This window comes from Sitophilus oryzae, unplaced genomic scaffold (genome assembly GCF_002938485.1).
Source record: "Sitophilus oryzae breed Bouriz unplaced genomic scaffold, Soryzae_2.0 scaffold_111_pilon_pilon, whole genome shotgun sequence".
Lineage (NCBI taxonomy): Eukaryota > Metazoa > Arthropoda > Insecta > Coleoptera > Curculionidae > Sitophilus > Sitophilus oryzae.
The window spans coordinates 6,323,965-6,344,754 of NW_022145749.1; the positions used below are offsets into that span (position 1 = coordinate 6,323,965).

Here is a 20,790-nt window from a genome sequence, read left to right on the forward strand (position 1 = left end):
TTTGTTATACAGTTGGCCAAAATATTACCTCTTCAACTTTGTTGACGAACATGGATTGTTACACTACAATACATAGTATAGTTTTTTGTGTAAAATTATTAGACAAGTGCATTAAAAATATCAGTAGCTCTGATTGGCAGCATTATATCTAAAACTGCACATATTTATTGTCAGTGCAGTTTTTTAAGATAACACGATAGAAAGCAAAATTAACTGGTTAAATAAAATAAAATAAAATTATGATACCCTTTTAAACTAGGATTATTACATTTAAAGAAATAGTCAAGCAAAAATAAATCAAGTAATAGAAAAAACCCGAATAATATAAACTGTTGAAAGGAATAAAATAAGAATTATTTTGTAGCTTTTCATTTATTTTTTAATATACTACAGAAAACTACATAAAAGTTTCTTAGAAATACATCAACATCGATTTGTTACATCGCGTTAGTTAAAAGGAACAAATATTACAAACTAAAAAGAAAGTAAATGAAGTTTTATTAAAAAAATATTGGCTCGAGCAAACAACTTTTCATCGACTACGATTTTTCTTATTTTTCTTGCGTCTGTTATTTCTCTCCTTGTGAATCGAGACGATCTCTGGAGTCAATGTGTGCTGCTGTTCACGAATTCTAAATTGGAAAAATTTCTAGACGCTCTGCTGGATGTCGACGTTAAAGAAAGTGTTATTTAGGACAAATATGATTGACGGAAAATACTAAAAAGTTTTTTAATAATAGAATAATATAACAACAACCGCACTATAACGAGAGAATGTTTGAATATAAAATCTACTTATTGTATTATATACCAATTGTTCAAATTGTTTTCAAAACCTTTTTCTACAGTTTTTTTACAGAAACCAGTCATCAAAATTATGATAGGATCTAATTTGTAGAATGAGTGGGAGGGGAGTTAATCACTGCGACTTACAGATCTATTGTGTCTCCCTTTTTTGAGTTATAACTCATCGTACAATAGCAAAATAAAACACTAAATCACCACAATACATCAAAACACCTTTACTTTTACACTGGACGCGCGTTTAGCATCACCAGCAGATGATTAAAACTAAACTAATATCTACAAAATAGAGCGTTTTTATATTCGCTCAGTTAGCTCTGAGTGGGCGTGGCAAAACTAGCCAAGCGAGTCAAATCAACCGAGCGTAACAATTAATTAACGAAACTAGAGCAGCAGGAACAGAGAGAACTGGAAGGAATTGGGACTCTGTTCACATCTTTACATTTATTAATTTTGATGCTCTCATATGCATCTAATTGTCTGTACCTTGAAACTTGTTTAACTAATTTTGAATTATTAATATCTATACAATGTTCTTTATCAACAATACGTTCAGCAACGCAAGATTTATCCGGTCTACCATATCTTATCTGAGCTATATGTTCTTTAAATCTGGTTAATATTGATCTTCTAGTTTGCTCAACATATTTCTGATTACAATTTTTACATGAAATTTCATAAATACCCGTCCTTTCCAGTGGATGTGTTTTATCTTTAGGATTACCTAATAATTGTTGTAATTTATTATTAGTACTATACACAAGTTTATAATTGCCATTCTTAAAAATTAACCCTAACCCACGGGATAACTCTTTATCAAACGGTATTGAAAATATACACAAGTTTATAATTGACATTGTTAAAAATTAACCCTAACCCAAGGGATAACTCTTTGTCAAACGGTATTGAAAAATATTTTGACGTATCTTTTTCCACTTGAAAAGTCGAATTTTCAGCAATCGCAAACTTGTACCTACATTTTCTAATTATAACATAAATGCAGATATTGAACAATTGATTAAAAGTTGTAAATATCGTATAAAAACTCAGAATTTACCTCCTTTAAATTAGTTTCCTTTAAAAAATTGGGAATTTCTTTCTAACCCTTGGTACAGAATTAATATAGATTATGCTCGGCCTATTTTTCAAAAATTTTATATTTTAGTATTGGGAGATTCGTATATAACGAGTGAAGAAGCATATCCATTATACTCAGCTACATTCCTGATGTAATTTCTTTTTATTTTATGTCTTTCATTGGTAAGTGGAAAACTAAGTAATCTATAAACTAAGAAATTTAAACTAGCCATCTTATGTTCAACACTATGACACGCCTTATTAGGAATGTATCTGCATGTAGTGGTATTTTTTCTATAGAATAGATATTAAATTCCAGGCAATTAGTAGTATTTCTCATAATTAATACATCTATAAATGGTAATCTATCGTTGTTCTCAATGTCAGGTAAATTTAATGGAAAGAAAATTATTATTTAATTTAGAAAGAAAATTATCTATGGTGTCAGTATGTGTGTCAAAAACAGCAAAAATATCATCCACATTCCTAAACCATACTCTTGGAAAATACTCAAACTGATTTTTAGCCTCAACTGCGAACCTGCTCATGAATAGATTAGCCAAAGATGCAGACAATGAATTACCCATTACCCCATTACCCGTACCTTTCCGTTGTTCAAAAAAGTTGTTATTCAATTGAAAAGAATTTTGTTCAATACATAGCGATGTAAGGGATGCAATATATTCAGTCACAGTTTCGTTGTCGAGACCATAGTACATAGTAGACCATAGTAGAGACCATAGTAGTATAGCTACACCTTTTTTTAAATAAGTTGCAGTCTCTTGAAATTAATTTTTAGCGAGGAAGCTGTCGATTATTAAGATTACAACACAATTCAAATCGAAGATTACGAGAAACCAACAAGAGAAAAACTTATAATAAGAGAAAAACTTATAAGAGAAAAAGGAACTATACTCGATGCCATTGATAGCAAAATACCATACGGCCGAAAAATAGACGCGGCCTTGAATTGAAGATCGCTGTCATTGTGTATATGTAAAATTACATGAGGAGTGTCATGACATTCATTTCTGTCTAGTTTGACAGCTGTCACATGGTGATTGATTCAACTAGTAAGGTCGGCATCCAAAAACTCAAATATTCAATTGTTTCAAGCAGTAAAATTATCTTCATATCTAAAAAACGGCATCCAGATGGCTTGGAAATGAACATCAACGGCATTCCCGCTTTAATTTTGTATATAAAATGACAGATTTTCATTTCATAGCTATCGATATACACCTAAGTACCGTATGATAAAAAAAACCGGCGTCCAGTTGGCTGGGAATTAACGGTGGATGACATTTCTCATATAAATTTACATATAAAGCATATAACAGAAATGCATATACCTATTTAAAAAGTAATATTTATTATATAGCAATTTTTATACAAAGTTATCTATCTATTTTTATATTAATAAAATTTTAAAAAATGATATAGGTATTTTTTAAAAATTGATATATGTATCAAATTTTCACAGAAGATGTAGAAATGTTATTTTGGTTCCAGCTTTCCTATGTATATTACTTAGCTTCGTGCACGGGCAGCTGCTTGTTATTTATTTTACGTTCCTGTGAAACGTCAAAGATCCCATACAGCACGTCCAAATGAAATTACGTTTCTACAAGGGAGACACATGAGAAACAAAATATGTTAAAGCGAACCTAAGTGTTCATCTAGTTCTAACATATACATATGAGATACACGCAGATTTATATTGATAGAATTGTGTGATACAATGTTTACTAGTTGTATACCGTATGCACTCAAGATTGTAAAGAGTTTTTTGTAACGTAACAAATAATTATTAAAATGATGAAATCTGACGTCGGTATATGAGACATACAATGTATAAGTCATATGTATGTATGGTACTTCGTATCATAGTTGTGCCTATAGTACAAACCTTGTAAAAATGTGACGTATACACATAGTATAAATATCTATATAGACACGTTGTAATAGTGTACTGTTGTGTCTACATTCTAGCATGAAATGAAGGTTGCGCACGCGCGGATAGCCTCAGCGTAGATACACCGACCAAGTGTATCTTATGTGTCCTCTCTCCTTTCTCCTTTCTAGGAGTGGTATGTGTTAGCAGCCATTATTGTTTTAGCATTTGGAAGCTCTATATAAATGTTCTGTTTGTGTGTAGTTTAAAAGAGATTTTATATAAGGTAAGCACAAATTGTTAATTACCTTGTTACACCTTCCTAAGAGTATTATTAATATTATAGCAGCGACTCTTCCCTTACTCGATACCCAATTTACCAAATTTTGACTCCAATGAATGAAAACTCCAAATATTCTCGTATAATGATAAAGATTGGAAAGATTTCAAACACTTCAAAGAACTTCTTACACTGATATTCTGTAAGTTATTGATGGATCAATATACACAAATATGTTTAATATTCAATAATCAGTTTCATATAAAATTTAAGGGTGATATTGTTAATCTGGAAATAAAATACAACAAAGTCCAACAGAGTGCTCGATGAATGAGTATGCTAACAAACCAACTGCTTGGAGGAAAAAGAGGAGAAAAAATGACTAAACGAGGTCCACCAAATCGTGGCGATATACCAGTGTTTAACATTTTAGTATGTTGTTATACTAGGTACTTATATTTTTAATACATTTTGATACAAATTCTGTTCTTTTACAGTGTTTCCTTACTTCTGGTTTCTGCAGTGTAAATAATTATTATTATTATTATGTTATTTGCGCTATTGCGTTCCATGATATAAAGAAATATAAGAATTTTATTTTTTAACCACTTAGTCCATTTCATGGAAGAAAAATGGTACATTTAATACAAAACAAAAATGGAACAATTTTAAGGCTACTTCTCTTGAACTTACGATCGAGATACTTTTGGAAAATACAAAGTTTTGCCTTCCTAATTTTTGTTCTAAAAAGATATAATTGGTATCATTGAATAAATATTTCTTAAAAAGAACGAAAAGTGAGGCATCAAAACTTGTATTATTTCCTAAATTCGTTCATAAGAAGTAGTTTTATCTAGCACAAGATGTATACACGAAGCAAAATACATACGTATACACACGGTAGTCACAACTGCAATGTGTAAACAGAGTTTAAACGTAATACACAAGCACTGTGTATCCTACGGCACATTGTGTATCCCTTACTTTGTGTATACGTAAATGCTATACTGTGGCTACATCGTGAGGCGGACGTTTAACCTTTGTGCATACGCGTTGAACTACAATGTGTAAACGTAGCATATTTACATCGGGGGAATTGTGCCACCCTGTGTCTTACATCTGATAATGTAAACACATCGTAAATGTGATTTGATGTGCTGTATGGGATATGTACATCATATAAAAATAAAAAAAAATTCTAATAATTCTTCTTAATAAGTTTTATAGAGCATATTTTTCGAAGAGTAGCTCAAAATGAAATGTTGTTTCTAAAATATTATTCTTTCAAGCTCGAATTGAAATGTTTTTTTAGTCATGCTTTGAAGTCGTTTTCATTGGAACATACATTAAACATTTTCTTACTGGTTTTAACGTTTCAGTACTAAAGGGATTAAAATATACAGTCAGCAAAAAAATGCGATTCAATGAAATTGTTGTCAACTGTGATGTACGTATCATAACATTTTATTTTTCATACGATTTTCATGATAATAAATCCAGTTTTAGATCGATTAATTATTATTGCTTTTGTATACACATTGTAGGCAAATTGAGGAGGATAGTTTTGTGAACAAGCTCTTTGGTGTGGACTTAGACGTACTAGAATTATTTCAATTTTTGAATCGTAGAATATTTAATTTTTTTGTATTACGAATTACGAATTTTTAAATAATACGTACAATTTGCTTTTTTCAGTGAGAATTAACTTACATTATTGCTTGAAAATATAGCATAGGCAGAAGAAACTAAGGTAACTACATTCATTGATGACAGTAGATGTGTTTGCTGCGAGTGATTAAAATACAGGTTTAACCATTTTTTAGTTAAAAGTAAGCAATGTTTTATTGAAAAGTATATAGCCTGCACAAGAAATGAAAAAATGCAACAATTCATTTAGAAACAAAATTGTTGAAATTACATCTATAGAATTATTGCAAAGAGTTTGCAAACAAAATTGTCTTTGCAAAAAAATTGTGTAGATAGAGCGTATATAGCAATTAATAGTTTTCTTATATTATTCTTTTTTACTATAGCCATTTTTATAATTTATACATATATATTAGATTCTAGAATGCATCCAAAATTTTCTAAATATTCAGCACCACATTAATATTCAATTTGTAAAATCGCTTATGTCTGGGGCTTACTCAACCGGGTCTCACAATGCAAATTCACCTCAAATATCCATTTAGTTGATCATTGGCAAGCACTCTCTCATTGTACATGAAAATAACAAAACAAACATTTACTGATCTGGATAAAATTAATAGTTAAATAGTAAGACTCACCCGGGGGTACTCCGCCCCCTAGCCACTGATATATTCTATTCAATATATCCCATTCCATATTTTCCATCTAATTCAAATATCACTCGGTTATATATTGGTTAATAATCTTCAACAACTAGCTAGTGTCACCTGAAATAGTATAGGGGCTTCCCCCGGACGCAACTCTGCCGCTAAACAGATTCGCATCCCAATCGAATAAGCTAATTGGGGTACCTCACTAGTCTCTCTACCCCAACGCCGCATCGTGTCAATCGAGAAGACAAGGGAGACCTCAACTGTGGACCTCAAACTCTCAAGACCAATCTCGAAGGAAAGACGTCACCAGAGGTTTTCTTCCGGTCAAACGACCCGTTGCCTTACAGTACTTGCAATGTTTATAGTCAAAAGACTCTCAACCCCCAAATATCACCTCTATGACAAAACACAACACAACAGCCGGCTAGCCAGTCTACTACTGAACCGCCGAAGGCAAGCTAAGCCTCCTCTTACATCACAATTTTACCGGATCGTAAATGTTTACATTACTTGCCAATGAATCATACTATTTTCTCTAATCGACTTTAAAATAGAGTGTTTTAGCATTACTAGATAAATAAATAGAGAGTTTCCGAATTATAAAACCATTATTATAACCAACTTATTTTCCAAGTTTTACAAATTTTAATTGTGATTCAATTCTAGTTGTTAAACATGTATCAATTAAAAAATGAAACTTTTATATAAAAATTGTTATAAAAAAGCAGGTTCTCTACAATTATGGTCAAAATATGTACAGGATTCGGCAATAGTGCGTCGGACATCTGTAGCTTCTAGAATAAAAAACTTGAAAATTTTATTTAATTTTATTAAAATTTAATTTATTTCAGATCGTTTTCGATTGGCGTAGAATTTTGAACAACCAGTATGATTTAAGATTATGATCTTTGTAGCAAAGTCAATATAGACTATAATGTAAATACCTAATCTAATTTTGATTTCAGGACAGTTCTTTTATTCGTAATATTTTTTTAAGAAACGCTAAAAACATTTTTATATTTATTTATTTATTATTTATTTATTAATGTCTCTATCTATCGAAATATATTTACTCATGTATTGGGATTATATAAAGTGATCTGAAAAGAAGCCAAAAATGCAATAATATACAGAGTGTTCCAATTTAAAAAAAATATACCGATTCTCCAAGAGTTAAAATATTTTCCTGAAATACATCGTACATTGTGCTTTAGGTTTCCACTTAAACAAAATTTCAATTTTTCTATTATTATTCTAGCACCAATATTCTAGAAGCTACAGATGCCCGAAGCATTATTGCTGAACCATGCATTACCACATGCATTATTGCGGAAAAAATGTTTGAATGAAATCATTTTCAAAATATTCCAAAGAAAATTACAGTTGGGGGTTGGAACCTTTGGAACAGCAAAATAAAACACTAAATCACTACAATACACCAAAACACTTTTACGTAAGTAAAATTAAATTGATTGAGTGATTTAACGAATGAAGTGATTTAGTGTTTTATTTTGCAAGAAAGAAAAACAAACAAAACAAAGCAATTACTTATTTTGTTAATTCATTTCTCTTTGACTCCCGTTAGTAAATTTTGTATTTTAATTTTCATTTTTCATTAGCACACATTTATTTAAGTTTCAAGTTTAAATCAGTATGCAGTATAATCAATTATTTGAATTTATTACAATAAAATTATTAAGGACTTTAATTACAAACTTTTATCAGAAGGAAATTACCTAGTTAGCACACTAATAATCTCAACTCTAAGATCCTAATTAATTTTAAGACATTAGATAAGTTTAAAATTAATCTCGTTGACTATAAATTAGTTAGGTCCCATTAAATTTACATCCAGGATTATACATGTAAGTTAAAGTGGATATTGATCTCAATTTGAAAGTAAATTTAAACATTGGTATTTAACTTCTAAACAGATAAACTTAAGAAATATTTTTAAAACAAATTGAAAGTTGAAATTAAAATTAGTTTCTTTATACTGGAATGATCGAAAAAAAACGGCATCAAAGACAGCTGGGGAATGACAATCGATGATAATTTTTGCGAGATAAATCTCTAGACGTCATTTATAAAAAATTGGCTTTTTTTCCATAACAAGGGGCCGTCCTCTGCCGGAAACACTGCGACCTGTGAGGCCTATTGTGTTTGTCCTCTATATCTAGTCTATATATCAGCACCCATTCTCCTATCCTTATGCTCTGCACTAACTTATGCAGGTCCTTGATAGGATGGGAGCATAGGTCATCCGATTCTAGCCTAGCTTTCCCAAATAAAATGTGTTACTTGCGATCCAGAGCCTCGCAGTGACATATTATGTGCTCCGCTGTTTTAGGATCTTTATCGCAGAGTCTATAAAAGACAAGCAAAGACTTCCTTGATACAGGTTGAGCTTGTTCAGGTAACACTTGGCAACCATGTGTCCTGTCAAGAGGTCCTATTGTAATCCGCACTTTATTTTAGACTAGGTCCTTGGATAAAAGCCTTGCTGTGCCTGTGTCTCTTCTGTTTCTCCAGTGGACATTCTGTTTTTCCCTGATCCAGAGTGCATTACGGGCCGTACATTTGGGTATTCCCAATACTGGCTCTGGACCAAGATAGGATGGACTGGGATGCCGATGATCCTTGACTAGCTAGCTCATCGGCTTTTTCGTTGCCTTGGAAGCCGCTGTGGTCCGGCAGTTCACCTAGGCATTCCCAGACGAGACTCGACGATACCTTTGGGCTCATAAGCGCCCAAAGTGCCGCCTGACTTTCTGAGAATATATTGATGAAAAAAATTAGCTTAAAACTTGTCAAAAATAATAATAGACCTGTATAATAAATGTTAAAATTGATTATTATTTTTTATTTCATTTAATTTCATGATTTATATGCGCCTATAAAAATAACCGCTAACAAAATACAGAATAAGTTATTCATAAAAGACGAGTATAGTTTGTCCAACGCAAGAATATGAGATTATACCTATGAAAAGACACCTAAAAGATATGAATCAAAATGACAAGAAAGTTGTCGCTATATATTTTCTTGTTGAATAAATTATTATTTAACCTTTCCAACGGAGTTAATATAGATACGCCACTGATTGTTATATTCATGAGCCAAACTATTCGGGGTTTGAGAATAAGCTTCTTAGGTGTGAGGAACTATTGATACCATACCATACTGTGTAGTAATCAATATAATCTAAATAGTTGTTTGTGCCTAAAACTAAATTACCGCCAAGTAATTAAAGCACATGCAACTACTGTATTAAACCGCAATATGTCTAAAGGACAAATTACAGATTGCAGTGCAGCTTAATAGATCGAATTCGTAGAGCTGACGGCATTGAATCTTCTTGTCACTGCCTTGTCGAGATTAATCAGAATTAATATATGCACAATAGCAGAACACGATTTGCCAAGGCAATCAAACTTCTACAGTTATATAATATAAGAAAAAAATATACATTCTTATTAAAATTAAAGATTTGACCGTTTACTATTTTTTAGTCGAGATTAATTATTAAAATGCACAATACCGTGACAGGACTGGTTAGTGTAATGAAAATTATAAATAAAATGTATTGTACCGTATCATCAAAAAAAATCTTCAACCCAGTGCAAATAAGACAGAAGTGGCTACCTTCCATCTTAATAACAAGCTGGCGAATACTGAAACAAACGTCCAGTTTGGTAACACCACTCTGCGTAATAACAAATATCCAAAATATCTGGGGATTACTTTAGACCGTACACTCTCATTTCGAAAACACCTAGAAAATGTTGCTGGGAAAATCAAAACACGAAACAACATTATACAAAAACTTTGTGGTACTTCTGGGGGTGCAAAAGCAACAACACTTCGGATCTCCGCTCTTGGTCTGGTATTCAGTGTGGTAGAGTATTGTGCACCCGTGTGGTTGAACAGCCACCACACAAATCTCGTAGACAGACAGTTGAACAATACCATGCGGCTGATTACAGGGACAATCAGATGCACACCTAGTTACTGGCTTCCAGTTCTGAGTAACATTCTATCTCCAAATCTACGCAGAAACGAGGCTCTTCTTAGAGAATTTGATAAAATAATAGCTACCCCAACGCTACCTGTTCATGAAACACTTCCTGCTTTACAGGTGAATAGACTTAAGTCGAGGAATCCACCTTTGCGAACAGCTGAACAACTAAAAAGCAGTAACTACAATTCTCGAGAACAGTGGCTTTAGTTATGGAGAGAAATGGCCGATGCGCACCTATACTCCTGGCACAGCTTAAGTAAAAACCAGCTCGGACAGTGTAGCGTGCCGCTTTGATCTTTTTACGCTCGGATTTGCGATTCGAAAGAGGGGGAACACTAGAGCGGCGAGCTCTCTCGCCAAAACCAATAGCCGCCTAAGCGCCAGTCAGCCCAGAGATGTATTCAAAAAAAATTTACACGTGACGTAAAAATTATACGACTGGTGCTAGAACATAATTTAGATACACGTTTTTAAATTGTTGACTTTAAATAAATATGCATTCTCAAAGAAAACATTTAAAAACAAATTAATTAATTTATTTCTAGAAATAACAGCAAAATGAAATAGGTACATTGATTACTTATAGTTATTTACGAATGTTTCTAAATTAGGAGCTTTCGGTTTTTGTTTGCTACATTTAAGTTCTTATTAATATTCTTTAAGGTATAATAAATTCTAACTTTTGCGTATAATTTTAACAAAAAGTACATTATAGGAAAATTTTGATTGATGGTTGAATTTAATTGTCTGAAATAATTTAACGAATTTACATAATATATTTTCATTTAAGGAAAGTTCTTCAAAATTGTTCTGAAAAATTTTATAAAAAAACTTTTTTAAAAACAAGTTTTTATTTAAACACCTACACTAAAAAGAACAAAATAAACTCTTTCTTTAAAACTTTTATTATGAACTTATAACGTCATTACACAATTTTAATATTATATAAAAGCTTGTCGCGAGATTTGAGTGTACAGTTGCACTCATAAAAATCTGGTACGACAACTTTATCTTGTAATTCCTGGTCTAGTGGTCTATCATAACACAAACTTTGAAAATGAGACAGGGTAGACACAGGTTTTAGTTAATTTACTTGTTTATCGATGTAGAGAAATCTCGCGACAAGCTTTTATATATCTAATATTAAAATTGTGTAATGACGTTCTAAGTTCATAATAAAAGTTTTAAAGAAAAAGAGTTTATTTTATTCTTTTTAGTGTATTTAAATAAAAGCTTGTTTTTAAAAAGGTTTTTATAAAATTTATTTTCTACTTTTTAGTTATGCTGGTTTCTCAGTGCCACACACTTAAACTCAATTTTTTCTTAAATAACTTTCTACGGGTATCCTAATAATATGTATATCGATTTTCATTAAAAAGGAGAACTTAGAAAACGACAGCTGTCAAATTTGACAGTTCAAATGTGAGACAAATAAAATGAAAACCGACTATGGGGTAGGGGCATCAATATATCGATTTTTATCAAAATCGGACAAATTTGAAATTATTTGACAGCTGTCACATTTGACAGCTCAACATTTTTTCTTTCATTTTAGCCCACGGCCATCATCGATTTTATCAAAATCGGACAACTTTGAAATTTTTTTGACAGCTGTCAAATTTGACAGCTCAAATTTTTTTCTTTCATTTTAGCCATGGCCATCCCATATATCAATTTTTATGAAAATCGGTTGACTTTGAAATTTTGACATGTCATTAAACTGTCATTTTTTCAAGATGGCCGCCCATATATTTTTTTCATATGTATATACCCACAATATACCTATACAGGTTGTTAAATTGTTCATTACTCGCGGCAAGAGTTTTATGGTTGAAATAACCTCGGCCCGCTCGTCGATAGACGACGGGACGGGACGAGTCGGCAGAAAAATCAATAATGCATACGTTCTCAATAGGCAGTGTTGCCATTCTGTTTCCCTATAAGTAACTGTCGAGTTAACAACCTGTATATATATATATAATTTCAGCCCGATCCATTCATAAATAGAATTTTAAAAAATCAAAAACCTCAAAAATGCCGCCATTTTGACAGCTGTCAAAAATTCGGGTCATGCCTTGCAAAAAAATGTATTGTCATCGGGACTGAACCTACATGCCAAATTTCAATCTCCTACAATAAAAGGAAGTGGTTTTAATTTAGCTTACAAGATTTGCCCCGAACAAACATACATACATACATAGATAGTTACATACAAAGCAAGTTAAATAAAAGCTTATAAAACTAGCCTCCAATGAGGAAACTAAATAAAAAAATGGTCACTTGGCATTAGCAAGCCTCCAAATAAGTAGTCTTCATCGTTTTGAAAAGCACTAAAGTGTGAATATACTTTTGAATTGAACATTAATTTTGAATTGAATTGAAAATTAAACAGACTATATTTTGAATTATTTCCATAATTATTTGTGCAACCAGCAGCCGCACATCCCGGAAAACCTTTTCCCATTCCATCAATAAAAATAAAATTGAAATAAAAGCACAAATACCTATGGTTAAATATAAGAAAAAAAATCGAATTAAAATCTTCCGTAATACGGCCCTACGCGCCACCGGTGGAGGCTATGCATCGACTGAATGAGGCTGACTGTCGGTCGCTTAATTCATTTAGCGCATCGTCGGAGTAGGGCGTTTTAAATTATAGCGTGGGAAAAATTGGCGAGTGTCCAAGCTATATTATTCTGTAAGCTGTGCTCCTGGTTCAACAATAACTATTGCCAGACACCGGGTACCGATCTAAACCGGAAAACATGGTCAACTTTGAATAGGATACGCTTTGGCCATGGAAGATGTGCGGATTCCCTTTATAAGTGGGGAAAAATACCTTGCCCAGAATGTGATTGCGGATCCCCTCACCAAACCATCCATCACATAACTAGAGAGTGCGACCTACGCGCTTATGGTGAAGACTGGAGGGACTTTCTGAAAGCTTCTCCATCAACTTTGGAATGGATAGGACATCTAGATATATCTATATATAGTGTTCGTAAATACGTTTTTTATGTTGTCTTTTTATAATATACTTGTTTTTTTATATTTACATTGTAATGTTTTCATTTACATTGTAGTTTATTTTATGTCTATGTTTAAGTGTCTGGTTTTCTTGCATGTATATGAGCCATATGATAAAATGAATTAATGAAAATAAAAAAAAGGCGTCGAGTTGGTTTGAAATTGACGATCGATGATATTCCCCATTAGGGTGGATCAAAAAAATCGACTATTTTTTTTTCACTTTATACTCGAAAAAAAGGTTAGTAGACACCTCAAAAAAATTCTTTCCAAGTATGAGCTCTTAATTTTAATAGAAAACCTGCCTTTCAGTTTTCTATTTTTCCTTATTATTAGAAAGAAAAATTCATATCTCGGTATATATAATATTTGGAAAATATATCTCGTCTCATGTATTTGTAGGAAATTGAATTCTCTACAAAAAAACTCTGTTTCAATTTTTTTGTAAAACCTCACCGTTGGAGAGTTATTAAAGGTTGAAGTTTGATTATTTTAAGGCATTTTTTTTTCTTATGAATTTTTTAAATCGTTAATAAAAATCATTATGATCGCGTATCTCACTGTTTTGTAGGAAATTCACTGCTCTACAAAAATGGTTCCTTATGATTAGTCGATTAGATTAACCGTTTAAAAGATATTCATCGTCAAACTTCTTATGCGGTATGGTTAACAACAAGGTTTACAAGAAAACTTTTTTTTTGAATCAAGAAAGGCACTCGAAGAGGCGGTCCGGGAGAAGTTTAGTAATGTTGAACACTTGTGAGAAAAGCTGGTAATTCAATATTAAAAACATACATTTTATGTACTAAAAACAATGACGGGTTTTTGAACATTTATTAAAATAACTTAAAGTGTATGTAGCGATATTAGTTTTTTAAGTTTTAATTTGTTTAATGTAAATTGTAAAGAACCGTTTAATAACATATCCTGTCTTTTGGTAAGTTATAAATTATAATAGAATATGTGTGCCACGCCAACTAAGTGAAATTAGTCAAAAAAGATAAGAATTGGCTATAATTCAGGAAGTTATGGTCAACTAAGTTTTCCATTAAAAAAAAACATGTTTGTGTCATATGTCAAAAATGAAAAACTTTCGAAAAAAACGGTGAGCACAGTCTCATTAAGGATGTGATTATCTACAACTTTTATCTAATAATTTTTTGTTTATAATAGACTATATGTATAATGAAATTAGTGATCATTCTTAAAATAGCCAGAATTTGTCTTTTTCGAAATTTGCGAGATACCCATGGAGAATATAGTAGAAAACTCATCCTGTATATAAAACAAAACTACACAGGGTGAGTCTTAAATAAGTGCAAATATTTTCAGGACTGGTAGAACTGGATGATAAAGGAAACATATTTTCTCTTTACCGTATTTCAAATTTTCCAATTGAAAGTTCAAAATATCCTCAGATATTTTACTTTGAAACCACTGGATCTTTTCTAGGTTTTGTTTCTTGTAAATTTAATATACTACCTATGTTGCCATATTATAAAGATATATCTTTTTTAACTAAAAATTAAAAAAAAATCGAAACAATTTTCAAAAAATTCCAAATTTTTTTTTCGCGAAAAAAAAGATGTGTTTTCTAAGGTCGAATAATACACCATACATTACTTTCCCGTTTGCACCCGCCAATCAAATCGTTTCAGCACAAATGGGGGCGGAGCAAATTTCCCGCGTTATTTGAAAATGAGGAGATTATTTATACCATTTTAATATTAATTAAAAAAATGGACAAATTTCCCATGAAAATACGTTTGACGTAGAATTGCTGTTTTTCAAAAGATAACTATATATTTTATTTCATTAAAATACAGAAAAATGGGAGGGTGCAATTTAAAAAAGCTATACCTATAGGTAATCATTATTTTATTCGTTTACATATAATTAATATGTTGGTTTATGTAGAGATCAGGAGTGTGTTATATTTACTTTTAGATATACCCATAGGAGATACTACAGCCATTTTTCAAATAATTTGTGTCAATATTTGAGTTGCCTTTTTTGATTCTGCAGTATCTTTATAATTTTTAAAACAAATTCCTGTAAATTTTAAGATCTATATTAGGAGTTTTTTATTTCTAAATTTTAAAGTAGGTAGCAGAACCTAGATTAATAATAATACCGAACAGACTGTATTTACCTACATTTATTGCAAAAATTTTGTAATGGTTCATTTTGGTTAAAGAACTTTACATTATTTATTTTGTGGTCCATAATGTATTAACAAAAATGTTAACATACATAAATAGGCTTAGCATGAATGAGGGTGAAAAACACAAGATTAGAATTTGTTGATAAAATTTATTTCTGTTAGTAATAAAGACATGAATACAAACTACAGTGATATTTATACAACTAAATTATTTCAAACATATATTTATAAACCAAACCTTGTCAGCCCAAAATATAATAAGTACAGAGATATGACAAATAATATTTAAGAAAATATATTGAAGCAAAACCGTAACCAATAAAATATCAATATACCTAACACAGATAACAACAGTAGTGGTAGTTATATGAGAAAAGACTATTTTAAATACATAATTAAAAACTATATCAAATTTTAGTCATAATCTGTTTTTCCAAAATCCTAAAAACTTAACAAGCAGATTACCATCACCCATTCTAAAAATAATAAAAACTTATATGCATAAAAAACAATTAAAGAGTATAATAATAGTTACTCATAATAGTGAAAAATAATACATATATTTTCTTCTCTGAATAATATGTTTGCTTCTGATTGTTCCTCTCTATGCAGCGTTTACACTGATTAATGTTATTTTTAAATTTACTACATTCTGAGCCATGAACCTCTCAAAACAATTTTTTAATAATAATAACCACAACCATTTACTAATAATTATATAACCATCACCCGTTCTAAAAATAAAAACTTAATATATACATAAAAACAAAATTATATAAAACTTATTAAAAATGGTGAAGGTGAAACACAAAACATATATTTTCTCCCCTGGATAATGTTTGCCTCTGAATGTTCCTCTTTTTGCTCTGTCTACACTGATTAATGTTATTTTTAAATTTACTATATTACAACCTAACGTAACAACCATTTACTAATAATTATATAACCATCACCCCCATAATATTTCGGGTCATTGTCGCTCATAATATATTCTGCATCAATTGGTTTACCTAGGTTTGTTAAAAGAGCCCTAAAAAAAATTTCTTGAATTATCTGATCCAACCTGTTGGAAAGCAAAAACGCCACTGGAAATACTAAATTATTTTCATCCTTAATGCATATAACAGTTAAATTAAAATTTTTCCTGTTTGTTCCATGGGTGCCGTCAATACATATGATGCGACTAAAATCCAGCAGCTTTTTTTCCATAACAGCATTCATATACCCCACTGCAAAATTTTCATCTTTTAAACCTGGATAATTTTCACCTGAAATTAAATAAACATCTTATAATAATATAACCTTCTTTTGAAACTTTTAATTAACACTAATCAACATTTGATTTAATTACCAATTTTCTTAAATAAAAATAAATGGTTATTTCCTTGTTTATTCCATTCTTCAATTTTTAGGGCTGTAGCTGTCATATCATCATTATCCCTCTTCTTATCAATGTTGTACTTGCGAATCAAATATGCCAAATCTCCTCTTGTTACTAAATTTATCCTCTAAACTTTATTATTTTGAATGTTTTTTCTCGCATCTTGAATTATTCTGTCATTTGATACCCCTGCTGATAATTGTCCCACAATAATACTTTGTTCCACCTTCGACAATCGCTTTGTTCTCAACTCATCTGTATGGCCCACATGTTTCAAAAAATTTGGCTTGAATTTGACCTGTATTTTTTAATCATTAGGTAGGTATTAGACACAAAAAATATCATGATTACCATCTGTAGTTATTTTCACTAAAATTCGTGAAGGGCAGGTCCCATTTATACGAATACTACCTCCAGTTTTCATATTACGTTTGCTGCATGAACTAACAAATCCTAAGAATGAATTTTATTAACAATGAAATATTTGTATAACATAAATAAGTCTACAACCTTTAGAATTGCTTCTGTTACAGTTATATAATATAGTCTCTTCTCCACTAGCATGTTTTTGTCTATCATGACGAGCATAGTTTCCTTCTTTATTATCCAGCGACATCCAAGCTGTAAACTCTTCAAGATTTCTAAAATAAAAAACAGATTGTTGAATATTCAGATTATGTATGGTACTTAAATGTTTAATTAAACAATCATGGAACGAAAAATTCTCTTCATTTGGACATATAGGACATTTGATGTGCTTCTTCCTTGTTGTTGTTGTTTCTTCTTCTGGATGGAACTTACTTACATGTCTATTCTTTGTGAATGTATTGGCAAACACCATTTTGCATAAGGGCAAGTTAATTTGTTATTGCTACAAAATACAATAAATGTACTAATCCTAACCCTAACTGCACAAATAACATACCTTGCCGAATCCATATTTAATTAAACCCTTAAGGCAATATAGGTACTTTTTTGCTCACTGATAAATTCTAATTCCAAGACAAATTCACAAACTATGTACCTACATCTATAATATGATAAAATAAAGATGAAAAGCACCAAAATCACAAAAAATTTAGTTATTAAAAAGATATTAAACCACACTAATATCCTTGAATATGTATAATAATATATAAAAACAAGACTAATATCTTTGCATGAAACACGAATTGACGGGAAAATAGTAGTGACCGTATATAAAATGGTTCAAACACCCAGAAAGGCTAGCAAACGATTAAATATGGATTAAATATTAAATTAAACGAATTAACCAACTTGAACGGTAAAATTTCCCAGTTAGCTGATCGAATGGAGGACCTTTTCAAATACGATGTTACACGAAGGCTCTTTTCGGTCGAAATCGGGCACTGGGAATTAAACGGATTTTGATTGGCGGGTGCAAACGGGAAAGTAATGTATGGTGAATTATACCTACTGTCCCTAAAAATATTTGCAATTATTTAAGACTCACCCTGTATAAGATCGAACAAAATATAAAATGAAGGTTATAACATTATATTAAAACTAGACTTAAAATAACTCAAATATTTTACACAATTCCTTATATCATAAGAGTAAAATTTTTATTATTAAATCTCACAAAAACTTTACTTCTAAATGTGTCTAAGTGTAAATAGTTCTAGTTCGCTATTCAAAGAAATTTAGTGCTATTTCTAAACACATCCCTGGCTCTGTAAACTATCTTCATTCGAGAACTTCTTTTTATGAATAATAAAAGCGAAGAGCTCAGAGTAATACCGGCATAACAGTCAAAAGGTTTCACGCGAAGCATACGAATTAACTTCGTTGCCATATGCATAAATATTTATATGGCAATTCACACGTTAATTCTACAGAAGGAATAGAAAATTACATAGTTTTCGTTAGCGGTATTTGAAGCTACTGGTATTTAAATAGGTCGTAAAGGCTTAAAATATTCCTTATGTTTACATTACAGGCCCTTACGCAACTTAAAATATTCCACATGAATTAAGGATGTAAAACAGATACTTGAATATAGTGGAATGTATCTATCCTTAATCTACTTATCTACTATCTTTAAAATCATATTAAGTATTATTTGTTTTTATGACAAGTAAATTGAAATTGTAAACAACGTAAATTAGAAACAAGGTTCAAGAACTTCAATGCAAATATTTTCAGGGATGGTAGATCTCGATAAAAGAAACATATTTTCTCTTTACCGTTTTTCAAATAAATCCAACATATCCGAGTTATTTTTCTTTGAAAATTTCCAAAAAAATAAATTTTCAGAACCACTGGATATTTTCTGTTTTTTTTTGTAAATTTAATCTACTACCATATTATCAAGAAATTATGTTTTTTAACTAAAAATTAAAACAAATTCCAAAAAGTTTTTCAAAAATCAATGTCAAAAGGTGACATATGATATGCCATTTTATTCAGATTTTTATTTTTTATCGAATAAAGTAACAAAATACCGAGAGTGCCATTTAAAAATCAAAAGTTGTAGTCATTTCCGGTGAAACAGGAAGTGACCGAAAACAATTGAGTACGTCTACAAAGAATCAATCCTAATTTTAATAATCCTACTTTCCCAAATTTCCACACTGTTTTAGAGAAAATAAAAAAAACATCAAAATATAGTTGAATTTTTATTTTCTTGAAATCCTAAAAATCAAAACGCTTTTCTATGGTAATATTATTTTGTTTTTATTCCTTGATGGGGTTTGTTATTGATAGAATCTTAATTAAGTCATATTTGTTCATATTGTTTTAAAATGTTAAAGAAGCACAAAATTTATTTAGATCAATGCGGATAGGATGAAAATAGTAATCGGAAAATGTAATACTTAAAAAAAAACAACAAAAAATATAACGTTAATCATAATTAATAATAACCATCTATCAAAGAATGAAATCAAAATTGTATTACCATATAAACGCCTCTTGATTTTTAGGGCTTTAAACGGGATTAGCCATTTTAGAACAAGCAATTTTTTTTACGAAGAATGCATTTTTATTAAAATGTCAATAATAAAAGTGTTTCTTCTTGTAAATAGAGTCCGTGGACATACTGTATACCCCCAAAATGAAATATAATAATATTTAATATACCTTATATACAAATCGGTACGGTCTCGAATTGAAATTTCTTATTCTTATTGTATTAATTTTATTAGGAAAAATCCGAGAAAAATCTTATTTATATAAGTAAAATAATTTTCTGAATACAAAATAAAGATTAAAATAAAGTTTTACTGTTTTCGGTCCCACAGACTGATACAATGCCGTATTGCCAGACTATTAATGTTTAAACAAATAATTAATATAACTAAAATCTATACTAATATATAAAATCCTTAAGTGACTGACATACTGATTAATCACGATCCTGCTCAAACCACTCAACATAAGAAGCTCAGTTTTGGCATACAGGTTGATTCTAGGGTGTAGAGGTTCCATAAAAAGGGATTTTTCGAAACTCGAATTCTAAGGGGGTGAAACTATCCCTCAAATATTAAAATATTTTTTGTTTAAAAACCGGTGAATTTTTCGGAAAAACTCTTAAACACGTATATTTTATTTTGTTGTTTTACATATTTTAAGATTTTTTATAAATTTATACATAAAATATGACCATCACGATTCTGCTTAAACTGCTTGACGTTTAAAGCTGATTTTTGGCAAACGGATTGACTGTGGGATGTAGAGGTTCGATAAGGAGGGGTTTCTCGAATCTCAAATTCCAAGAGTGCGAAAACGCCCCTCAAATATTACAATATTTGTTATTTAAAAAACGGTTAGTCTTTCGGGAAAACGCTTGGACAAGCATGATTTATTTGGTTTTTTAC

General features: G+C 30.7%; 1 protein-coding gene across 1 annotated transcript; it reads right to left on the reverse strand.

Annotated features, from left to right (window-relative positions):
• Positions 1-17,202: 17,202 nt before the first annotated feature.
• Positions 17,203-17,817, reverse strand: LOC115883326. Its single transcript, XM_030901680.1, has 3 exons — positions 17,462-17,817; positions 17,303-17,404; positions 17,203-17,249 (listed from the first exon to the last, which is right to left on the reverse strand). The coding sequence occupies exons 1-3, from the start codon at positions 17,790-17,792 to the stop codon at positions 17,203-17,205; spliced, it is 480 nt and encodes a 159-aa protein (XP_030757540.1). The 5' UTR covers positions 17,793-17,817.
• Positions 17,818-20,790: the final 2,973 nt, after the last annotated feature.